This window comes from Polypterus senegalus, chromosome 3 (genome assembly GCF_016835505.1).
Source record: "Polypterus senegalus isolate Bchr_013 chromosome 3, ASM1683550v1, whole genome shotgun sequence".
Taxonomy (NCBI): Eukaryota; Metazoa; Chordata; class Cladistia; order Polypteriformes; family Polypteridae; genus Polypterus; species Polypterus senegalus.
Genome location: NC_053156.1, coordinates 128,325,139 through 128,350,970, shown reverse-complemented (window position 1 = coordinate 128,350,970; position 25,832 = coordinate 128,325,139). Strand labels below are relative to the sequence as shown.

General features: G+C 37.3%; 1 protein-coding gene across 4 annotated transcripts in view; it reads left to right on the top strand.

The window, feature by feature from the left end:
* The window catches only part of wasf1 (WASP family member 1), a 421,986-nt gene extending 396,621 nt beyond the window's left edge, over nucleotides 1–25,365 (top strand). For 3 of the 4 annotated variants that reach the window (XM_039747922.1, XM_039747920.1, XM_039747921.1), the window contains 3 exons: nucleotides 10,977–11,153; nucleotides 17,507–18,093; nucleotides 24,245–25,365. In XM_039747922.1, coding sequence (XP_039603856.1) covers nucleotides 10,977–11,153; nucleotides 17,507–18,093; nucleotides 24,245–24,402 — 922 coding nt within the window. In that variant the 3' untranslated portion in view covers nucleotides 24,403–25,365. The remainder of the gene's footprint in view (nucleotides 1–10,976; nucleotides 11,154–17,506; nucleotides 18,094–24,244) is intronic. The other variant, XM_039747923.1, reaches the window with a different exon arrangement.
* The last annotated feature ends 467 nt before the right edge of the window (nucleotides 25,366–25,832 follow it).

The following is a 25,832-nucleotide window of genomic DNA, read 5'->3' as shown; positions in this document are numbered from 1 at the left end:
GAAAGTTTAAGTGATGTTGGTAAGGCCTTTTTAAGCATAATTTTAATGTTAAAGGGTGAACCTGTGTAGTAACTGTTTTATCCACCAACTTTATGGCGTCATTATTTTAGTAATATATTCACCAGATGGCATATCTAGATATCTATATACTGAATAGTTCATCTAATTAAAAAAAATTGTAAATATACCTAATAAAATTCAACATTTGTTAAGGTTAATTTTTAGCTCATTAAAACAATTTTAAACAATTGTCACATGAAGGGTTGGTTCTAGCCTCTTCACTGATAGTGCTGGCTTCCTGACTTAGCTTTGTATGAGGATGAATGGATGGGTGAGTAAATTGATTTAGAAAATTGATTACTAGATCAAATGAGAAAATTCTTTTAATTATAGGGTTAATTCATTTTTGTGTTTAAATAGCATAACATTCACACATCTGGTTAATGTTATTCAGCATCACTGGGGCACAGAGGGTCTCCAGGTAACAATAGATTCAATGCACAACCCAGCCTTAGACAGGGCACTAGTCCCTCTTATGGCACACTTAGCAACAGACTCACACCCTCAAAGGGATAATTTGGAATTTCCAATTAATCTGACACCTGTGTCTTTGTCTTCCCCCATATATCTCATGCGTTCCTAGAAAATGTGCAAATTCCATATCAGCAGTGACCAGTATAGGATTCAAACCCACAATACTGGATCCATTAGTCAGTAGTGTTGTCCACTGGGCCAACCTAACTGCCTGTGTATTTAAATAGTAGTTTTAAAGAGGATTTAAACTATTAAAGTCAGAGTTATTGCTTTACTTCCTATAAAATTACCATAATTATCAATAGGCTCTCTCTGCACCATTGAAGCTCTTGTCAGATCTGTTCCTTTTGATCTGAGTTTTTTGCATTTAAGGAAGCTTTTCTTTTTCTTGTGTGCGATAAGGGTTTTATCATCATTGTAAATTTTATTTTGCTTAATTACAGAGCACTCTCTTTTTGGTTCCTAGCTTGACAGTAACAGCTTACAAAGTGTGCTTCCAGAGATTTTTAATTAGGATTTGATCATTAGCTGCAAGATAATAAAGAAACTCTAAGATCACAGATTGTCTGCAGTAACCTATTTATTAGAGCTAATCAGCTAACAAAAGACAAATGAAGTGGGTTTAATTATGTGCACCATGCCATTTGCTATGGGAAGTTGATTTTATGTGTTGTGAATTTTTTGTGTTTTCTTTACATTACTCAGAACACTTTTAATGTCCAGTCCTACAGCCTTTCAGACATACATTTATTTGTGAGAAATAACATAATTAAAATATAAACGTGAAGTCTTTTAAATAACTGGAATAATTAGTTGTTTCCTTATTTAACATGTTTATTTAGCATTCGTGTGCTACTTTGAAAAAGTGCATGACTCTTCTAACACAACCAATATGTGGCAATTGTTCTGTTTCAAGGCAGATATGCCACTTCTAAAATTCAAATTTCAGTTAGTGGTAAACATGTACAGATATAGGATTGTCCAGATCTAATTATGCAATTTTCATTACGCTATATCTTATTAAGTTTATTACATAGAAAATCATCCGAAAAATCCTGGACCATCGATAAGTGTGCGAATTGACGACATGAAGAATCATCTTCATGCCAAACTGGAGTAGTCCTCGCATAAATCAAAGTCATCCAGACGATCTGGATTTGCATTATTAGATCTGGGCCACCCTGTATATTCCAGAAAAAGAGAGAATGTGTGACATTACACTTACTCCAGCATAATAGTAATCTCTAATACAATAGTCCACCTCTGTCTGACTGACCATTGGTAAACAGTAGAGAGGATGTATGTGCGGAATCTAAAGGCCTTGATTTGAATGTAGGTGATGGTAGCCGTTGGTTATGGTGTTGTACTTGGCAGTAGGATACGGAAGACTGTCTTCAGTGTGAGTAAAACAGGCATATTCATGTTCTGTGGAGCTGAAGTAGTTTTAAATGTACCAAGATGCTTGTGGACTGCCTCAAGTGAATAATGAAGAAATATTAAAAAGTAATCTCTCTTTCTCTCAATTCAGTAGTCCATCAACATGATGTAATTTTCAATTGGTGCAGTATCTTCTTTGTGATTTAAATTTCACAGCTGAAGAAATCTTTAATACTAGACTTGAGGGTGAGTTTTTCACATAATTGCTTTTTTGTCACATTCTTTTCTCAACCATTGCCAGCATGAAAATTTCTGAAAACTATGTTCCAAGTCCTCAGTGCAAATGACCATGCATACTTTCTCTGGAAACATCTTGTACCCCCAGGGACCTATCTGGGTTAGAGTTATATGAGAAATAATGAATAAGCACATTGAGTAAAAGAAGACCTCCTCAATCCCACTAACATGCCTTCCAATGAGGAAGCAGAGCCTGGGGACTCTGAGGTGGGCTCTCCCATCTCTGGGACTGAAGTCACTGAGGTGGTCAAAAAACTCCTTGGTGGCAGGGCCCCCGGGGTGGATGAGATAGCCGGAGTTCCTTAAGGCTCTGGATGTTGTAGGACTGTCTTGGTTGACACGTCTCTGCAACATCGCATGGACATTGGGGACAGTGCCTCTGGATTGGCAGACCGGGGTGGTGGTCCCCCTCTTTAAAAAGGGGGACCGGAGGGTGTGTTCCAACTATAGAGGGATCACACTCCTCAGCCTCCCTGGAAAAGTCTATTCGGGGGTTCTGGAGAGGAGGGTCCGTCGGATAGTCGAACCTCGGATTCAGGAGGAACAGTGTGGTTTTCGTCCTGGTCGCGAAACAGTGGACCAGCTCTTCACCCTTAGCAGAGTCCTGGAGGGTGCATGGGAGTTTGCCCGACCGGTCTACATGTGTTTTGTGGACTTGGAAAAGGCATTCGACCGTGTCCCTCGGGGAATCCTGTGGGGGGTGCTCCGGGAGTATGGGGTACCGGACCCCCTGATAAGAATTGTTCGGTCTCTGTACAACCGGTGTCAGAGCTTGGTCCGCATTGCCGGCAGTAAGTCGAGCCCGTTTCCAGTGAGAGTTGGACTCCGCCAGGGCTGCCCTTTGTCACCGATTCTGTTCATAACTTTTATGGACAGAATTTCTAGGCGCAGCCAGGGTGTTGAAGGGGTCCGGTTTGGTGGACTCAGGATTGGGTCACTGCTTTTTGCAGATGATGTTGTCCTGTTTGCTTCATCAGGCCGTGATCTTCAGCTCTCTCTGGATCGGTTCGCAGCTGAGTGTGAAGCGGCTGAGATGAGAATCAGCACCTCCAAATCCGAGAGCATGGTCCTCAGCCGGAAAACGGTGGAGTGCCCTCTCAGGGTTGGAGGAGAGATCCTGCCCCAGGTGGAGTAGTTCAAGTACCTCGGGGTCTTGTTCACGAGTGAGGGAAGAATGGAGCGTGAGATCGACAGGCGGATCGGTGCGGCATCCGCAGTGATGCGGGCTCTGCATCGGTCTGTCGTGGTGAAAAAGGAGCTGAGCCGTAAGGCAAAGCTCTCAATTTACCAGTCGATCTATGCTCCTACTCTCACCTATGGTCATGAGCTATGGGTAGTGACCGAAAGAACGAGATCGCGAATACAAGCGGCTGAAATGAGTTTCCTCCGCAGGGTGTCTGGGCTTTCCCTTAAAGATAGGGTGAGAAGCTCAGTCATCCGGAAGGGGCTCAGAGTAGAGCCGCTGCTCCTCCGCATCGAGAGGAGTCAGATGAGGTGGCTCGGGCATCTGATCAGGATGCCTCCTGGACGCCTCCCTGGTGAGGTGTTCCGGGCACGTCCAACTGGGAGGAGGCCCCGGGGAAGACCCAGGTCACGCTGGAGGGACTATGTCTCCCGGCTGGCCTGGGAACGCCTTGGGATTCTCCCGGAAGAGCTGGAAGAAGTGGCCAGGGAGAGGGAAGTCTGGGCCTCTCTGCTGAAGCTGCTACCCCTTGCGACCCGACCTCGGATAAGCGGAAGAGGATGGATGGATGGATGGATGGATGGACATTGAGTAAAAGAAAGCATATAACTGCACAATCCAAATCAGAAACAGTTTGGATGATATAGGAAGTACAAATAACTCTTAACTCTTGACTCTTAAATTTCATTGTAGATAGTATGAACCCATGTTTTGTCTGGTCAACTTCATTTCATTTGTTAATACACATCTATTCCTGCATTTCAGGCCTGCAACACATTCCAAAAAAAGTTGGGATGGGAACAAATTAGGTATTGAGGTAAAAAAAATTAAATAATGATGTGAATATATGGAGATTTTTAAAACAAAACATGTGACAATGCATTTGATATTGACGTTTGAGACAACATCTCTCAAAAACGATAATATTTGTATTTATAGCAACATTTAAATGTTTATAGAGGAGCATTCTGTAGTACAAAGTATGCAGTGTCTTCTAAACAAGTACAGAAAACCAAAGAATGTCGAATGATTCTCTGTGACCATGAAAATTTTAAATTATGTTAAAAGGCAGATTTCCACAGAGTAGAAAAAGGCCTTAACAAGGTTGATGCCAGAAGTGTAAGATAAGGCTAAGAAACACTTGACACACCAAGCTGTAGGTTGACAACCATGATTCAGCTCTGCGATTTTGTTCAGTATCAAGGATTTGCCTTTTATACTCATTCATAAACCTAAAAGGACAGAGTGCTTCACCAAAACATAATATGAAAACTACAGATTACTGGATATAGTATGATACAAAAGTGAAAAAATTCACAATTGGAGCGCTTCAGCCATTTTAATGGAATTAAATGAGTCCTTAAAGATCTGTAAGCAATCTCACAAAACATAAAATGCGAAAGATTAGTGCCTAACTGAAAAATGTAAAAAAAAAAAAAAAATTAACTTTTTATGCCAAAAAACTAGATCAAATGGCAACAACTACAAAAGTCAGCACATTAGAAAATGCTAGCTACTGTAGGCTATGCAGAATAAACTACCATATTTTGACAACTGAGCTCCCAGTAAGAACCTTAGAATGATCAGGTATCTACGAGTGAAATTTATATAAAATCATGTTAAATTCATATTGGGGTTCTCCACCAAAATGCTTGAAAGCACTATTAGCGACAATGAAACTAAAAGAGCACATTGCTTATCAGGCAGACGTTTTCTGAGTGCTTTCATTATTAAATTCCTAAAATTTAAGGTAAATTCAAATGTGCTTTTTTGCTCAAAGGAGAGATATACCCATTTATTGTAAGTATCAGGTCAGTACTTTTCCTAATTTCATCTCTTAACATCACAGAACAAAAAGCATCTTTTAATGGAATTTAGCAGCAATTCCACAAATCAAAAATATGCAGGTATTAGATAGTCAATAAAATGAAAGTTATGATTGGAGACCAAACATTCTTGGGTTACAGACCTGTGGAAGCTTAGAGGACATTGAAAAGAAGAATGATACTGCTTGAGTTAGGACTATATACAGTATTCTATAATGCATTATTAAAGATAGCATCTTTCTATTGTTATGTACAATGTAATTATATTATTGTATAACTCTTTTCTCTGTATTTCACAGCTTGTGAAATATTGCTATACTATAGTTGCTAGGTAATAACACTATTTCAGTGAACACCACAGATATGTAAAATGTGCCCTGTCCATAGTCATTTCACAGTTGATGCTGTATTGAATGTGGCTGGGATCTTATGTACTCAGGAATGGAAGAGGCAGGGCCAGAGGTGGGAAAAAGGCGCAGTTATTGGGTGTTTTCCTGGCTGAGGCTGAAACAGAAAAAGAAGTGACAGTGTTGCATCCAAGTTCTTCCCAGTCTTGCTTTTAAGTCATACACTTTAAGAGATGCACTATAATCATGCATATGACACAATATGCCATACTGAAATTTTAGATAAATGATAATGTTATTCTGTTTCTTTTCTCTATGTTGACATCAGGTCACATAATATAATAATCGTTATTAGTACTATATTATATACATAAATCATACCGCTCTTTTTTATGTGTTTTGCAGTTGTCAAGATACTGCTTTTGCCATGCATTAATTAGTACTGAGCAAACTATATAATACTTTAAGCTTTACATCATGAAAGTAGCAAAACAATAAAGATCTTATCTGACCCATCATGACCTGACCACCCTCATTACTTCTGGTAAATGCTTCGAGCTATCACATTTAGAAACAGCACTTATTCTTGAGCTGAGAGAGTACTGACCTTAACTGCACTAATTTAAATGAAACGCGTCTAAATGTGTTTTTATTAAACTGATTGTTTGGGGCTGTTGAAAATGATGATTACTGTTGTCATTGTATTTTGGAATTGATTTTTTAGTTGTATAAGTTTCACCAGATGAACTGTCCTATACCTGCTACAGATATGGTATTCAATGATAAATGGCCATTTGTCCAGTGTTAAATATGTTGAAGAAAATAGGAATCCCCAGAGAAATCCCATACACAAACCATGATACTGATGAGCTCGCCAGGACTGAGACTCAAGATTCTGGAGCTATTGTACTAGCCGCTGTGCTTGTGTGTATCCCACTTTCAAAGTTACAAGAAAGTACAATTTAATGTCAACATAAAATATAATGTAGCATTCACAAATAATTATACATTCATACAATTCTGCATACATACATGTAGTACACACTTTATTAGGTATACAATTCTAGTATCAAAGTGCCCATTTTGCTTCCAGAATCTATACCTCTGAATTTTTAAGGCATAAATTTAACAAGATACCAGACACATTCTTTAGAGATTTTGGTTCATGCTGACTAGTAAAAGAGGCCTAATTACCAGCCCCCCCAAAATGCACTTTATTTATCTTACTGTTCTATTACTTCAAGTGTGACAAATGCTTTAACACATGGGGAATAAAGTCTTGATCTATACACCAGTAACAACAGCAGCTTGTAATGCAGATTTATCTTGCAAAAAGTGCAATTTATCCACAGCTTCTGCCCAGAACATGTGGCGAGGATAACTTTTTTTCCTTCCAGGGCCACTTAGGGTGTTGATAGCATCTGCAGTGTGGTTTAGAATTCCACTAAAGGATCCGTTATGCTCAGATCTGCAGGGTTGTTTATCACTTTTCTTATGATCAGCAGTTTATTGTTTAAATATATGATTTTAAAGTTGTTTATCGCTTTTCTTATGATCAGCAGTTTATTGTTTAAATATATGATTTTGAAGTTGTGTCAATTTGAAGGCTGCTTGTTTGAAATGAAGATAAGTGAGTATCTTGACAGTGTGAGAATAATCTGAGCCATAGAGATAAGGTTGTAAAGTCACTGCTTTATTGGGAGATTTGCAGTATTTCACCCAACAGCATTACATGTATTCCTATTTTAATATGCTGGTTTGCCATTTTCAGTTATTACTGCATATCATTCTATTTAATTTGGTAGCTGCTCTATTTTATAGTACATTCAATTTCTCGGCACATACCTTTTCAGAATTCTTGGCTTTATAAAGCTTCAGCACGTACTCCTCTTTATTTTCATTCTCTCACTTCTCTCTCCCTCTCTGTCTCTCTATAATTCACTAGCACTTACTTATAGGACACATCTGGTTTTCTGAAAGCTTTTAAACAAAGAAGTAAAAGCATCGACCAGTCCCATGCTGGAAGGCAGTGTGCTAAGATTCCATTAGCTGGGGAAAAGGCAAAGAGTAAAAGGTGGTCAGCCATAATTGGGTATTTTTAAAACACTTTCCAAAAAATATGAATAGCACTGCTTTTCTTCTACTGCAGCTGTTCTCCAAGTCATAAAGGTATAGAAAAGACAACAAGCTACAATATGTTGTAAATTATAGAAGCCTGTTAAAGCCATTTCCTTTTATGTATTACGAGGAAAGAATTAAATACAGTCCAGTTTTATGTTTTTGCTGAACACTTCTTGATTATCCTGTATTTGTATTCTCTAACAACACTGTGTTTGAATATCAATTAGTTGTCTAAACCCCATAATTCACATTTATGTTTGGATGGAGCCTATCTAGGTACAGTATCTAGGTATTATTGTACTTTGCATAGTAGCCAACTCTGAATGGGGTGCCAGTCAACAGAGGGGCATACTAATGCACATATACAGGGCCAATTTAGAGTCACCAACTGTGCTGCACCTTTTTATGATTTTTGATGACAACTGGAGTACCTAGAGAATAATCCAAGCAGATTAAGCAGAAGTGTACATGAAATATAGCCACCAATATAACCTCCAGTGAAAAAGCTCATGTAAACAATGAAAATAACAAGGAAGTAAAAGATGTTAAAATAATAAACATAACAAAAGGCAATAAAATATACAATTACAATGAGTTCATTAATGCCGAATATGATGATGCTGACAATTTCTCTGTCATCATTTGCCATTATATTCAGTTTGAACATTGACCGATATACTGTAGATGTAGAACCCAGGACACTTAATTTATGAGGCAGCTGCACTACCACTGTTCCCCCGTGCCCCCTTTAAGGTTATGACAACAGGCATTGTACTGTATGTGGATATATTAAGGTGATGGAATTCTGAAGCAGATTATAAATTTCTTACCATATTTTGATATTTAGGAGCTAGTAAAGCAGCCACATCAGTAATTATTAGCTAAAAATCAAGTTAACTGGATGCAAATAATGCGCAAGTGCCATCTTTCAGTTACACAGTTCATTCGTTGAAAAGTGGAACTGGCAGTCACTGTGTGCTGTCTGTATGGGACTATTACTTGCATGTCATTTAGACTGTGGTGGAATGAAGAGGGCAGCCTGCTTACAGAGGTGTGTCACTCTTTGTTAGTCTCATCACATTCTCTGTACATTAGCATTAGCTAACAAATACCTTTAAAAGGTATTGTAAATGATTTCAATTAGACATTTCTGTATGCATTTTTCCTAGTGAAACCTTTCACTGACTGAATAAAGAGCAGACTATTAATCCCATATATAAATATCTGTGGTGTGCACAAATTCAAAGCAGTGCTTTCTAATAGTCCTTGTCCTTGGCTAATTAACATCTATTGACCCATTGCCACCCTGTCATTTATAAAGCATGAGGTGGCTTGTAAGATCCTCAGTATCCTTTTCACATGTTGTCTCAAATTTGTTTAAGATTGATTTCTAAGAAAAATGTAGAACAAGGTACAGACCTTTGTATTGCCAAACCTTTATTAAGGGTTTTAATGAGGCACAGATTGAGACTGATTCAGTGTCACTGAACATTTCAATTATTGCTAGATTTAACTGATAAATTAGTTTGACAAAATTGAATTCTAGATTCTGGTTATATGATGATGTTCACATCTTTCTGCTTTATCTCTTAAGAAGTAACAATATGATAGACATTGGGAACACCCCACTTTGCTACTGCATGTATGATTTGCTCAGTGTTAGTTTTGCGATTATTTTATTTTTTAATGTACGTTATGAAAAACACATGGATGTGAAAAAAATTCACTTCCTTCATTATATCATTCGTTATGTCATCATCAATAACGAGAAAAGGGGAATTGTGCATTCTCAGTCGGTCTTCGCCTAAAGCCTTTCTGACATTCAGCTCAGCATTAGTCTGTATTATGTACAGTGATGCTGTATAAGTCATTTAAAATCCTCTTACTAATATAGCTATAGGTAAAAAAGGAAAGAAAATAAAACTTTTCACTTACGTATGCTTTCAAATATGCAGAATTGTCCATTGAAGTGACTAAAATGCTCATAAAATGAGGATGCAAATGTTTATTCTGATTGATAATTTGCAAGAAGGATCTTATAATCAGGTACTAAGATGTTATTTATGCAACCATTTGGTTTTTGATATCTCTTGCCATTTTAAAGGCAAGAACAGGGCACAGTTTTCATTAGTGCCACCCAAAACCAGAAGGACCAATCAGCAATAACTACAGGGCATCGTTTTTCCTTGGCTCTGTCTGTTATTGCTCATAAATAAATTAGCCCAAATTCCTAATGAATGATTTTGTAAGTGTCTAATAAAGCTTTTTCCTAAGTTTTACAGCAAGAGGGGTTATGGAATTGTATGTATCTGTGCAAAACTGCACACATAAAGGAATCATTTGTAATCGCTGTGGGCCGGGAGACAACAGTGCTAACACCTGTGCAGCCAAGGCACCTCTTTGTTTTATGCAATATTTACAAAATAACATCTCTGTGCAAAGTAAACTATTTTCACATTTTCAGACATGAATACAGTTTCTTCATCCTGCAGTGAATTGCCACTTCCCCCATCCTGCCTTGTGTCTGAAGCTGCTTGCACAGACCCACCTCTCCATACCCTACCTACAACCCTGAATTAATATTGCCCTATATTCAGTGCCTCATAATTTAAAGCTTCCCCAACATTCAGTATAGAAATCCTAATACAGATGCAGGGTATCAATCAAACCTCCAGTTTTTCCCCATAATACATCCATTTGAAGACCCAATGTATGCTATGTCCCTGAATGTCAGTCAGGCAAAGGTGTTATTTGGGGGTGAAATGAATCAGTCACAAAATTTCTGGACACTGCATTTTTTATTTAGCAATCATCTTTGTTTGTGTTTTGTAGTATCATTATTATACAGTATTGCATTACCTCTGTAAAGTAAACTCCATTGGACAGAATTTGCTAAAAGCAAAAGGATTTCATTGAAATTGAATGGTTCATTTTTGAGTTACACATAGATACAACAATGAATATCACTCCAAAAATTTTCTGTAGAAATATTGAAACCACCCCTCATGTTAAGAACTCTCTGTGGGTCAATTTGTCAACCCAAGCACCGATTCATATTTTATTTGCCTGTAGGTGTAATAATAGCCCTTCTGAATGATGTACTCACTTGATGGATAGTGACCTTTTTCCCAAGATTAGAGTCAGACAGAATCACTTAGTACATATTTTGCTACATTAGTTCTCACAGATGGGATGCAAGCTTGAATTCTTTTGACTTTAATCTTTCCAGAATGTGTTTTATCTTGAGTTCCAAGTGATTGTTTGTTTGTTTGTTTGTTTGTTTGTTTATAGGCAGCCTGTTTACATGGAGCATATTGATGGGCCCTTCTCACTGGCAGCTCTTCCTTACAGTCAGATGAATGAACTCCTCAACAGAACTGCAGACAGGATGTATATAAGACCACATGAACCCCCTCCACCTCCTCCAATACATGGAACTGGAGATTTCAAAACACCATCAGTTATCAGGTAAAATCTTTTTTTTCCATTATGTATACATCCACACCTTTCAAAAAGCTTAATCATTTCTTTTAGGGGAAAAAGTTTTGAGAAGCTTTTGGCCATCATTTTTGAAACTATCTGTTGGGGCCATGTACACGTATAGTGTGAGACGTGATGTCATGGCCTGTCAGTCAGACTGAACGTGTCCGTACAGTTTGAGCACATATACAACTGGCAGCTTGGTCGTGCAGTGTGAGCACTTGCTTGCCCACGATTACTAAAAGAAAATGCCTTGTATTACAGTAAGAAGGCATGGAAGTTCTGAAAATGGCTGCTACAGCTCTGTGATGTCATGCTGTCCTCGCAGAGCATCATGGGCACATAGAAAAATATATGTTCGCCTAAACCACCAGTAAAGCAAATTTCCAGGAAAATATTCGGTGGACAAGGTCATCAGCATATTCACTGCAAAAAATGTTATGCCAAATTCCGCCACTCAACACTAGTGACAACGATATATGTGACAATCCTTATGTGGAAGGACATATATAACAAACAGAAATATATATATATATATATATATATATATATATATATATATATATATATATATATATATATATATACACATACACAACTTTTTGCAATATCGCTGCATTCGACATTAAATCTCTTAAGCATGCATGGCCCCAGCAAAGACTTCAACATTTTAAAATGTCTTGTCTTTAAAATTACAATAATAGATTTGTGTGATTATCTGCTTGGTCTTTGTAAATGTATCATATTTGCTTTTCTCCTTATTTTCAGATAGAATTACCACTCAATTTTACTGCTTTAATAACAGTGTAGCACAAGAGTTCCCAAACTTTTTTCGGCCGTAGACCCCCTAGTCACATGCAACGGTTTTTCATGTCCATACTTGCTTTGATACGTTCGATATGTTTGTGCTACATGTATTTTCATACATTCTTACGTGTGACACATTTTACCTTTTCATTCACAAGTTTAGTATGTAATGTGTTTTTATCAAAAAAGTGTTTTTTTTTAATTATTTTACTTCTTAATTAGGTGCCTATTGGAATCATTGATATTTTGAAGCAACAAACAAATAGCAGTAGTAAGGGGGTCTCTTTTTGCTGTCGTCGACCCCCAAATTAAAAACTATCGACCCTTAGAAAGTTCAAATCGACCCCAGGGGGGTCCACTTTGGGAACTCTTGGTGTAGCGTATAGTTCTGAGGAAAAAATGTGGGTTGGAATTAGTTGTTCAAGACTGATGTGAAAAATCCCTTTTCAAACAGAGTGTTATTGCTTAATTCACATTTTTGCTTGCTAGATAAAGATTACTCTGACTAACTGTACTTTGCTCTCCATTGAAAATTTCATCACAGGAATTTCAAATGAAATTTAATTAAAGTTATGCTCATTTTGGTTCATTAATCTCCATCAGAATATTTAAAATAATACTGAGCTTTATTATTGACTCTTCTGCTGCATTACAAATGTCACATGTACTTTTTCGGTCACTATTTAGATGTAGTTGAATATCTTCTTTTTTATTATTAAAAAAAAAATCTATTACATATCAAAAATCTGCTCACATAACTGCATTAACATTAGATTATGAGATGTAACCTGTTTAAACTTCTAGTTCAGGGTAGTGGGGGACCAGAGTCTATCCTGGCAGTGCTGGGCATAAGTCAGGACCACTTCTGAACTGAGCATCAGTCCATCACATCGATAGTGTAGATGTCAGTATAACATACACATGGTTCTTTGGCGGTGCAGGAAGACAAACGGAGTACCTGGAGTACACACAAACATTGGTGGGAAATGTGGACTCTACACGGCCATGGACTGGGTACAGGATTTGAACCCTTGATGCTAGATTTGTGAAGTACAAGTGTTCCCCTATATATAACTGATCTGCTCTGAGATTCTCATTTTCTTATTTTTTTTGGGCTTGATTTCTGCTCTTTTTAGATTCATAAGGGTTCACAATTGACAAGTGTAATCTGTGTATAGCCAAATACAGTGTAATCCAAATAAGAGTTGGCTGTGTGAAGTTCATGCAGTGTGAACTGAAGGTGTGTGCACCTTTTCAAGAAAAAAACACATTGAACTGAACTACTGAGTGGTAAACTGTTTTAAAAGAACACAGGGTGTTAATTCAACATACAATATTTCTGGTTTACATTTAAAGTAAGCTGAGTGAGTATATTTTATTTTAAGTGAAAAGAGAGAGCATTTAATGAGTGTATACTCTGGCATAAACTCAGCATGAATCGGGTGAGCTGATATCATTCACAAGCCACAAGCAAGTTGCCTTAGGCTTTTTAACCAAAGTAGTTCTGAAGAGCAGGTCTGGCTTCGGAGCTCCGTCTTGTGGTAGGCTCAGGTCCAAAACTGACACCCTCCTTCTGGAGATGTTCAACTTTACACAGCTCCAACCAGTAGGGCTTCTTGGGGTGATGAGGACAGGGTCAGTTGCACCATTGGGTCAGTTGTGCAGTGAGAGACAATACCATTAGCAATAGTTCCCCCTCTCTTCTTGAGTTGAGCCTGTAAGGTGATCCTCACATGCTCATTGTGTGACAATGGTTAGAAATAAAAGCAGAGCAAGTATTTTCAGTTTCCAGCAACTTCACAGTGAGTTGAACTTGAGTTTGCTTTTTCATCCAAGGTATGTTTTGTTTTAAGGGATTTTTTTGTATTAAGAAACCATTGATTTAAGTGATTGAATATATACTGTCTTAAGTGAATACCAGCTATTATAAAGTTAATTACTGTATAATGTGTAAGAGCACTTGACTTGAAGAAGGTGTGTCTGCTGGCTCATTGATCATTTTTAATTAGACTACTGCCATATTAAGATACCTGGTTATCTCTCATTATTTTTAGTCTATGAAGATGCACAGTTAAAATTGTTTTTCAAGGGAAAGCTGAGTTGTGTGATTGTATATGACATCCATCAAGTGTAAAAGCTTAGACAGTTTCCAGTATAGACAGAGTGAAGTGTACCTATATGATTTCAAGTTAGCATAGACCAGAGTTAGCATATGTTGTTTCAAGTAACTACTGAGTGAACAGAACAGTGTACTGAGTGTACTCTTTCAGATGATCCCAAAGTGATTCAAGGTTTGTTTTGCTAGTCATGGGTATCCAAATGGTTCTGCTGGACCACAGTGAACTACCTGCCTTTTACAATTTCAGCCAATCCTTCTGAATTGTCTACTGGCAATAGTGTCAGTGGGAAACTACAAGGATGGTTTCAAAATGGACCAGGAGATGCACATGTATTTAAAAAACTGTGGCAAGAGCAATTATCTATATTTCTAACATGCTATTTGTTGCCTAATACCAGACTACAAACTAAGTGAAGCTAAAACAAGAATTGTCTGAAGATATTAAACCAAAAGGCACTGCTATAAATACCTATACTCCAAACCATGTAACAACCTGAAAGTGAGCTGTCACAATAATTATCTTGACTTGAAACCATGCATAACATAAAAGCAAACTGTCACCAAAAGACTGCCACAAAGGCAAAAGAGAGAGCCACTATGAATTCAGAAACTAAGAATGTGTTCAGCATGTGTCCTCAGAGGTGAAGTTGTTTGGTTTGACTGTTGGATCCTAAATCTCCATGTTGCACCAAACACCATGCTGAGTTATAAACATGAGCACCCATGGCAAGGTGCCTAGTGCCTGCTTAGGAGGCAGTGCGTCCTAGACACATTGTTCATAAATACTCAAACAGAAAAATTGCAGTTTGACACACACAAAAAAAATTTAAAAAAATTCCAGTGCTCCCAAATGATGCTATTAATAGGATGATAGATCTTAACAAAGGTACATAATAAAGGAACAAAAAAAAATTCCTTTGAAGCAAAAAAAAAAAAAAATGGACTAGAACAAGTCATAACAATTTTGATCTGGAGAATAGTGTTTATGTTTAATCTGGCACAAAGTGAAGAGAGTATTCTGTTCAGAGGAAAGATAGACTGAACTGAATGAATGTATATTGTGACAAATTAGTGGTGAGTGAGTTTACAGTGTGTCTAGTAACTGCACAGTCAAGTTTCAATAAAACACTCTGTTTCAAGCCTGCATTATTATAAGAATAAATTCTGAATACTGTTATGAACAGCAATATTGGTAACTGAGGAAAATATTCAGCATCCATGACATTGAAGACTAAATTGAGTGTCATTTGGAGTGACCTACTTAACTGCAAATGGCAAATACTCATGTTCAGCTGCAAGAATAGCCGTGTTTGTCTGGATTCCCCAGACATTGTCCTACCTGAACCATACAAGATCTGGGTTATCAAACAATGGGACTGAAGAATGCTAATCTGGCATGTGCCCACTGGTGGCGTCACAGCCTCCAGTGCTATGATGTTTTAACTAGCTTTGTTTTTAAAATCTTATAATGCTGCAACTGTAGCGGATCAAGCTTTACTTAGTCTGTTAACAAAAAGCATATAAATGTCTAATACAACTCATTTTACTGAAGTTATTAGACAAAGATTCTAATCTCATTTCTTAATCCTACTAAAAATAGCAGAAGATAGACCACTATATTATTGGTAGAGTACTGAATATCTTACACAGAAATTATCAATACTACAGTAGGGCCCTATTAAATTTATGGCAACATTTCAAGTTCAAGTGTGATTGATAAGAAAATGAAACACCTTCTAATTTTCATTTCAGCTCATCTTCTTTGCTAATGGGAAATTGCCTTGATTGAATTATGAGCTGACTTGCTTCCAACTGTTATACTGGACATTATCAGTATAACATTTTATAAATGAGGCTAATCTGTCACCTTATCAGTAGACTAGGTGCATACTAACTTAACAATGATTTTGGGCAAACCGTCTAGTTGATTATCTGAAATGTAGTATTTGCCTGATTAAAACTGTTGGCCAAACAAACCTGAAGTTAGGTAAAACTTTTGTGACAGGTCACTATAACGTCCATGCAGTGAACCATCCAAGAGCTCCATGATATTATTTATTTATTTATTTATTACAATTATATAGTGCTTTTATCAGTACACAAAGTGCTTTACATAGATAGACAGGAAGCACTTCAACCACCACCATTTTGTAGCACAACACACCCCGCCCAAGGAAAATGCAACATCAGCCATTATTGTACAAGGATACTTAGACTTGACATCAGGATACACCCCTACTCTTTTCAAAGAATGCCAAGGGATGTTTATTGACCACAGAGAGTCAGGCTCTCACTGTGTATTATGTCTCATCCAATGGTACTTCAGGATCCACATACAGAATACAGAGTAACTGCCTTCTCCTGGCCTCACCAACACCTTGTCCAGCAGCAACCAAAGGTTTTCTAAGATGGTCTTCCATCCAAGTACTGGATTAGTCTGAATATGCTTAGCTTCAGGTGGATGTCCTGTTCTGAAGATCATGTGTTAAGTGAGACTTCTAGCTACAGCTGACATCTCATGCAATCTATCTGATGATAGATAAGTATAAAACAGTTATACGATCATCACTATAATCAATGTTTTTATAACTGTTTTTGGATTTATATGCAGTAAAGTCTATGAAAGATTTTTTATGGCCGTGAATCTGAATATATATAATCAGTAACCATCTTGTTCTTTAAATATTTTATAAAATTTGGATTGTTGCCTTAAACATGTTTTTTTTTTGCCTCATTACTTTATTTCCAAAATTACCTGAAAGCTGAATTTGAAGAGAAAAAAAATGTGTATTGGTTTTATACGTGAATATTTCATTGCCAAGCATATGCTACTAAGGGCTTCCTGTCCTTGGTATACCTACTGTCATGGTAGCAGAAATTATTATAATTATTTTTACTTTTTCCTTATTTTATACATACACAAGATTTATGAAAACCCAGAATTTAACCCCACAGATGTTTATCCTGGATGGAATGCCATTCAAGTGTTACTTTTTTCTTTTTATGTTTATCTCAAATTCAGCTTGATTTACTGTAGGTCCAAGTAAACTTTTTCCTAATGCTGTAAACGTTGAAATTTTAAAATTTATTTTCAGCTTCATTAACAGATCATTTGAGACTTGATCATTAACTTTTTGTTACAAAGTTGCATGACAAGACAAATTATTAGTAATTGTTATTAAAATGTGGTCTTTCCATTTAAACAGACTAGTCTCTTTCAATTTTCCCTGCTTTCAGCACTGAAATGAATGTCTCAAATCATTATGCCTATATACAACTTGCATTTTAATTGGTAATAATGTTTTATTTCCCACTTGAAATTTTTGTTTTATATTTTTACAGGACATGCAAAGTAATTGTTTTAAGGAGCAGTTCATGTCTGTCTGTTGATATCCTGTTTTCTCTTTCTTTATAGCTCTAGTTCTGGGCTAACGGATAGTCGCCCTCAGTCTCCAGCCAGGACACCAGTATTTCTAAATCCTTCTGCTCCTCCACCACCGCCACCTCCACTGCCTCCACCACCACCTCCTCTGCCATCCACCATCCCACCCTCTGGGCTACGGGGCACTCCTCCTCCTCCAGTGCCACCTCCTCCAACCATGCAACCTCCAGCAATCCCACCTCCCCCAGCCCCACTTCAAATAGCTCCTGGTGTGCTTCACCCTGCACCTCCACCCATTGCACCACCACTCACTCAGTCTGGCTCTCCTGCCCGACTTTCTCATATTCCAGAGAAAGTGCTTCCTCATCCTCCACAGAATGAAAGCCAGACACTTCCTCCTCCACCACCACCACCTCCTCTACCCTTGCCAGGACTTAGGTCTGCTTCCCCTGCTGCAGCTCCTGCACCCCCTGGTCCCCCTCCTGTGCCTTCCTTTTTGTCAACTGCTGCCCCATCACCTCCATCCCATGTTCCCCATGGCCCAGAATCCAAAAGGCATCTTTCCACCCTTCCTGTTATCAGTGACGCTCGAAGCGTGCTTCTGGAAGCAATACGCAAAGGTAAGAATATTTTTTTCATTCAGCTGGGGGTTTATAGCATGCTTATATTATGCGTGCTAAGGTCAGTATTTAACATGCAGCTGAAGACGTCGTGCATCATCACCACAAGTGAGAGCATTCCACAGGCAGTATCCTTTAGCATTTAATATTATAGGACAGATGTGTTCTTTCAGACTGTAAATTGCTTGTTTTTTCTATCAAATGCATTACAAATCAGACAGTGGGGTTTGCCTCTTAGTTTACACATTTTAGAAATGTGTTTTTGGTGATATTGTTTGACTGTTACCCTTTGGGTGACTGTGATTTTGTCACAATGCCTCAGCTGATAAAATATGAGAATTAGGTTTCTTGTCATACTATTTGCATTGCGATGCTGTATCACAGAGTACACAGAAAATGCATTAACCCAAGATGATCTAATAAGGAGAACTACATTTGCTTCCATTTGCCCTAAGTTAGATGACAACAGGCAAACATAAAATCAAGATGGTTTATTTCACAGGCATTATACTCTTGGTCAGATTTCATGGGTGAATCATCGCTTTATTCTATGGTGGACTGGCATTAGAAGTTAAATCTATTGTATAATGTTATGTAAAAATATAGAGTGAGGGGCAATCAATCTTTATAACCATGATTAAACTCTGTTGCCACATACTGTATTTGAAATGTCATTTATTTGTCCACTGGAACCTACTTAAGAGTTTAAAATATGCAAGAGGAATAAATGCCACTAAAAAATCTCTACAATTGTGCATCATAGGAAGCTAATCAAAATCAATCACAGTCCCAAGCACCAATGTAAAAATACTGTTATGCAGGTTTTGCAATACATGTATGTAATTTTGAAATATGCTTTAGTTAAATTGAAGCAAACAGAAATAAATGAATAGCTGATCTGACAGTAGCATGGTGGTATGAGAGGTAGCACTGCCTGCAAATTCTTTCCTTAAAAAAATCATGAAGAGGTAAATTAGCAGGCAACATTCACCAAGTAAGGTGTGTATATGAATGTGACTTTTGATGGATTAGCACTCTACCTAGGGTGGGTTCCTGCTTTATGTCTGATATTGCTGTACTAGGCACTGGCCCTCAAAGACACTGTAATTAGGTTTGGAGATTAATGGATAATAAGTTAAAACATTATTTAGAAAACTCAAAATCTGTTAAAAATGTAATTTGTTCAATGAAGACTTACCAAAACAGGTAAGGCTAATGCCAAATGGCACTATATACAATACATTAATAAATTCTTATGTTTAATGTACACAGAGGGCCACAGTGATAGCACATATTCTTAATCCTTTATTCTTATTCATACAGTCAAAACTCTACTGGGAAATGCCATAAAGTCATTAGCGGTATGTCAGGTAACGAAAATATTCTGGACAGCCACTAGGCAATGAAGCAGTAGCCAGCAGCTCCCATTGACTTTTGATTCTTCACTTCCACATTGTCTTGCTTGTATTCTCAATTCCTTTGGCTTCCCTTGGGATCATTACCTTTTTCTACTGGTGTATAACTTCCCTCAGAACTTAATTAATTCCGTGCAACTTCTCCAATCTACAGTCCCCAGTACACATCATTTATTAAAACTAATAGGAACTCGAAAGTGTTTCCCACAGTGATTTTACAAATATGACTGAACACTTAATACATTTTTTGTTCCACACTGTTTGATCTAAAAATCTCTTTAAAGTCATAATCCAGTCATTTTACACCCTTTTCTACTCAACAAAATGGATGGTGTTGGTGTTTATATGTCTATTAACATCTTAAGGAAATACAGTGCCCTCCATACTGTCCGGGAGAAAGACACATTTTCTCCTTGATTTACCGGTCTGCTCCACAGTTTAAAATTATGTCAAGCAATTCAGACGTGATTAAAGTCAACATTGCAGACTTTAATTTAAGGGGCTTTGCATACATTTCGGTCACAGCAAGTAGTAATACTAGTACTACTGCTACTACTTCTACCATAAAATATTCGTTAACACTAGAATCCCTGAAGCCTCTTCCATTAGTGTCTTTTTTGCAAATGTGTCGATCAACACAAGCAGCCTACTATCCCCTAACTTTGATGGAGCTCAACTCGGGCAAAAAGTTCTCCCAGCTCAAGCCAAGGCTCCTTATCTGCGTGTGAGGTCTCTGGAGTTATATGGGGTAAATAATACAGTATATCATTATTTAGAATACATGCATTTCATGTGTTTTCCATGTCTACAAAGATTTGGGTAAGTGTAGGATGAAAGGAAATGTGAGGCAAGAAATGCTGAACACATATGTAAAGCAGAAACTCTTTCCATATTATACTAATAATAAAGTGAAGTGCATAATGTGTGAAGATTTTAGTCCAAATATCAAATAAACATGTGCACCTTTATTCAAGAATATAACCCAAAGAAAAAAAGCACTTGATTTATATGTTGCTGTCAATGAGTTAAATACGCAAATCTCAATTGAATTGCCTGTACTCCGTGTTATGGTGCAAGATACTGAAAATGCAGACAGAGCAGAGTACAGGCAAGATCGTAAAAGAAAAACACGTTCAAATGACAACTCATGTTCCAATGGCATGGCATTTTCATATAGTGACGTTTTCATGTATGATTGTATGTACTTGTGCAAGAGAGGCAAGAGCCAGATTCGATCTCATTCAAGTTGATACTGGAATATAAAATAAACACTTTTGCAAAGGTGTATCGAAACAAGTATGTTTTATTGAAGAATAAAACTGAATAACAAAAAATTCAAGTGACAGCAAGATACCAGGAAGACATGATTCACCAGTGTTTGTGTGTCTGCTTATACGTATTCAGCGATATCTTTTATAGATAGCAAAACTACACTAGCTATTACAGACTGAAATCAATGGCTTCTTCTTTTTGGGCATATACAGTACACCATCAGCATGGCCCTGCCAAATCTAAACACTAGTGTGGCGAATTGCTTGTGTACTAAAGTGACTTTAGCTGCAGATGGCAGTCCCATTTTACTTATGGTGCCAAGCAGAGCTGTGTCGCAGTGCAGCAGTCTATTAGCCAGCGAAAGTGCTGTGAAGAAGCTGGGTGTTGTTACAGTTCCGCCTTTGTCCAGAAACGGCTCCATAAGCTTTATGACCACAGACTCGGAAAGTCTTTGCCTTGGGTTGTAACTCAAAACACGGTTCTCAACAAAACGTTGCCAGATATCCGAAATCACAGAGAATCTGTCGTTTTTCCACAAGTTCTGCACGGGTGTCTTTGTTGTTAAAACATAAAGCCTCATGATAGTCTGATAGTGCTCACGGGACATCGTATCTTTGATTGCCTGTACAACAAATAGTTCTGAGCAGGCATCACCACAGCATCAACTGTGTTCATCGCTGCTCTTGTAAAAAGAATGGAGATAAACGCCATCAACTCAGAGAGGGAGAGGAAAGTTCGTTGTACCACGTGAATGTCATTGACAGAATAAAACTGAATAATAAAAAAGACAAGAACTAAATTTTACAAGTAGCCAAAATTTACACCGGGTGTTACGACTCAAATCAAGTGCATGTTTGTATTATATTATACTAATAATAATAATAGCTGCTCAGTGCGTCAAGAATCAATCCCAGTACCTTGGGTTATAAGGCAGCAGTTCTTACCTCTTTGCCATTCAAGAATACATATCCGCTTCCTGTCAATTAACATTTGAGCTTGGGTTTTTAACTCCTTGACAGCAACATGTAAATCAAAAGATTTTTTTTCCGTTTGGTTATATTCTTCAATAAAAGCGCACATGTTTATTTGATATTTGGACTAAAGTCTTCACACATTATACAATTCACGTCATTATTAGTATAACATGGAAAAAGTTTCTGCTTTAGATATGTGTTCAGCATTTCTTGCCTGAAATTTCCTTTCATCCTACACTCACTCAGATCTTTGTAGACACGGAGCACACATGAAATGCATGTATTCCAAATAATGATATACTGTATTATTTACCCCATACAACTCCAGAGACCTCACACGCAAATAAGGAGCCTTAGCTTGAGCTGGGAGAACTTTTTGCCCGAGTTGAGCTCTGTCAAGGGGGGAGTGGCACAGCAGGCTTCTTGCTGCTTGTGTTGATTGACACATTTACAAAACAAAAGACTCTAATGGAGAGGTGCAAAGGAATTTAAGGTTAGCTGGGATTACAAGTTTTTTCGTAGGCTTCAGGGATTCTAGTGTTAATTTTTTTATTCCTGGGGTGTAGCTAGCCTATCTTAATCCAAACAGATGCTATGCCTAAGGGCATAGGCAGAGTTTGTTGAAGATGAGATACATACCCCCCACACCTTACATATACACTATGCTACTAAAATAAAACTCCAATAAAGGATTATTTTGTTTTTTCCTCAAAGGTTTATATTTTATGTTTAAGGCCACAGCTAATGTAAATATGTTGAAAGTCAAAAATGTTTGATTTGATTTTTGATTTGATATACTTTGTTAATCCCAGAAGGGAAATTGTCCTTTTGCATGAGCACAGGGTCAGCCATTGTACAGCACCCCTGGAGCAATTTTCTGGTTAAGGGTCTTGCTCAAGGACCCAACAGATTAGAATCTCCTCTTGAAGTAACAGGCACGATAATTAAATCCATTCTATACTCTTAGACAATTTCATAAAATAATAGAAGTACAGGTGAAGAGAAAGCGAGGGAGGCACTTCTCACTTGCTTGTCACCTGTCCTTGAAACAAACTGAGAAACATTCCATACTACATAAATTACAGATTACTATATCTGAGAGAGGTTACTTCAATATATTTATTTTGTATACAGTATATTCCTCTTTTACATGTCACACAGCTGCTTCTTTCAACAAACGGGTCCTCAAGCTGCTATTTAAATGGCTTTAAAGTCTTGTGTGTTTGTGCATCTTTTTATGCTTGAATGTGTGCCGCCTGTTCAAACAGCAGCTTGGCTGACTGAGAAAAAACCTGACACTTGCCACACACACACCACATGTTTACAAAATATTTATTGAACAAAAATGTCTCTTTAATGAAGTAAAGAAAAAATTAAAACTGCTTCAACTTTCCATCAATCTGTCCATTTTCTAAACCCACTTATCCAGAGCAGGGTTAGCAGGGAAGCCAGTTTAGTTTCACCAACCCACCTAAGCCCACATGTTTTTCAACACAGTAAACCCAATCCCAGAACACCTAACGCCATGCAAACGTTTTCTAATTTGTTTGAAAAATAAGAACTTTTTTTTCCTTCTATCAAGTACAATAACAACATTAAGCAGAAAAACATTTTCTGTCATTTCAAAATTGTTAACAGGACTTGTGTACTTTTTCAGATAATTAAAGTTTTAAAAGTTTTGAATGTGTTATTGTGAGATTTAGATTACATAAAACTTTATTTGTCCCCAGAGGGATGTTTGGCATTTTACAGAAGCTCTTTAAATAAATAAATAAATAGAAAGATAAGTAAGTATATATACACTCACGTGCGCACACACACACACAATGGTCTGAATGACTATATATGCCAGAATGACTGAAAAGAAGGAAACATTCTAACTTGGCTGTCACAGTGGGGCATTATGCAGGCATATTGCTGATGGTGTCAAGGAGCCCCAGTTTGTTTCTTGACACACTTCTGCTGAATAATTTGTTGCCTGAAAGAACTTCGTGTTAGTGTGAGAGAATGTGCAGCATTGTTAATACTGGCACTTAGTTTTGCTTTAATTCTTTCCTTTGCTACTAACTCCAGGAGGTCCATTATTATATAAATTATAGTGTAATTTAACATTTTGAACCATTTATTTTATGTGACCTGGGATGTGATGTAAACATGTAGCAGTAGAGTTGTGACTGAAACATAAATATCAAATTCTGCCCATGACTGTGGGGCTTGGAGTAATCACTTGATAATATAAAGGTTGGCGGCAAACCTGAATACATTTCATTTCGTTTGCCATTTTAATTAATGTTTTTAAACTGCTGACTTTACTCCTGCATGTCTTCTTAAGACATCTTAGTTTAAAGTTATGGTTGAAGTTAATTTAGTTCACTTCTTTTTAATTTTCATATTTGATTTAGAGGTACAGTAACTGGTCATAATCACGTTCACATAATTATTGATTCTAGTTCCATTTCCTTTATTTTTTGTCTTTTGTATGTGTCCCAGGTATTCAGCTTCGCAAAGTGGAAGAGCAACGAGAACAAGAGGCAAAACACGAGCGTGTGGGCAATGATGTGGCTACCATTCTGTCACGCCGCATTGCTGTGGAGTACAGTGACTCAGAAGATGATTCCGAATTTGACGAAGTTGATTGGCTCGAGTAAATTGATTTGTGAGACCTGTTGAATGAGTATTTTGGCTTTTTAAAAAATTTTTTTAGTTTCTTAATTTCCTGATGTTTATGCGGTCATACATTTGTGATAATTGTTTGGGGGAGGGTGGGATTTGAAAGTCATTTGCAGCTGTTTTGTACTCACTTTGTACACTACATCTTGAAGGGTTTCTTATTTTTTCAGTATGATCAAATTCTCCTGATACTTCAAGTAAAATGGGACTGCTGCATAGAATTTCCAAGTAAACAAAAGAAGAAGGAAACAAAATTTATGCTTCATTTTGTGATGCCGGGATTGGGGGTGGGGGAACATCCATGAAGTATTAAGTAGAGAGTAGAGTTTTCACAAAGATTGCTTCTTAGGTCAACATTGCCACCTTCTGGCATACATAGAATCAAAGCTTTCTTGTATTTTTAATGAGACCAGTTTTGAATGGCTAACACTTTCTTGTAGGAAGAATCAAGGATTTATTGTACCTGGATGTTTAGCATGAGCAGCTAACATACATAATGTATTGACTGGTTGTTCCATTGTATGCGCACTTTGTGAATACTAATTGAAGAATCCATTCAAGACTCCAGACCTTAAGGCGGCTTTTCATATCATTTTTGTTGCTAAACAATGTGAGCCTTACGCCCTTTTGATACAAGCTCTCATGCCACTGCAGACTTAAAAAGACATACTGAGAGAGGATGCCCTTGCTGACTGAAGGGGATCATCATTGTTACTTTGAAATAGAGTACTGTAAAATGCCTTATTTTTGGTTTTATTTAATTTTTTCTATTTTTTTATTTTTATTTTTGTTCATGAATGTACTGTGTTGTTCTACGTTGCCTGCACTCTTGAGAACTAACTGTTTCTATGTGGAAAAAAATTTGAATATACTCTGTAACTTATGTAACTGTTTATTGTAACAGTTCGCTTGATTTAATAAAACCTAATGTTATGTTTAAAGTTATATGCAGTCAGTAGTCAATTAACTAATAAAGAACTAACACAAGATATGAGGGCTGATTTAAAAGCAGTTAGACTAATTTTTTATTTTGAATCAGATGACTCCACAGGCTTGGAACATTTTACTCTTTTGAAGTAGCATCCTTCACATTGAATACAATGTTAAACGATTCAAAGTCAAGTAATAGACTGTTTTATGACACCACTTTTAGGGATGTGGCATTTTTCGCTTCATCATCTGAGGAGAACTTCTTTCTGAATAGTTGTTTTCTCAGTTTTTTTTTTCGTCGTTTCATTACTGCTATTCCCAAGCCTAATGCAAAATTTAACTACATACCTCTGCCGTACTCTCACAGGTATGTCTTTTTCATCTGCCATGATGACATATACAAGGTGCTTTCACTCTCTGTGATAGAACATTGAAAATTACGGAGGTTGAACCATAGGTTGACACACATCAATGTATG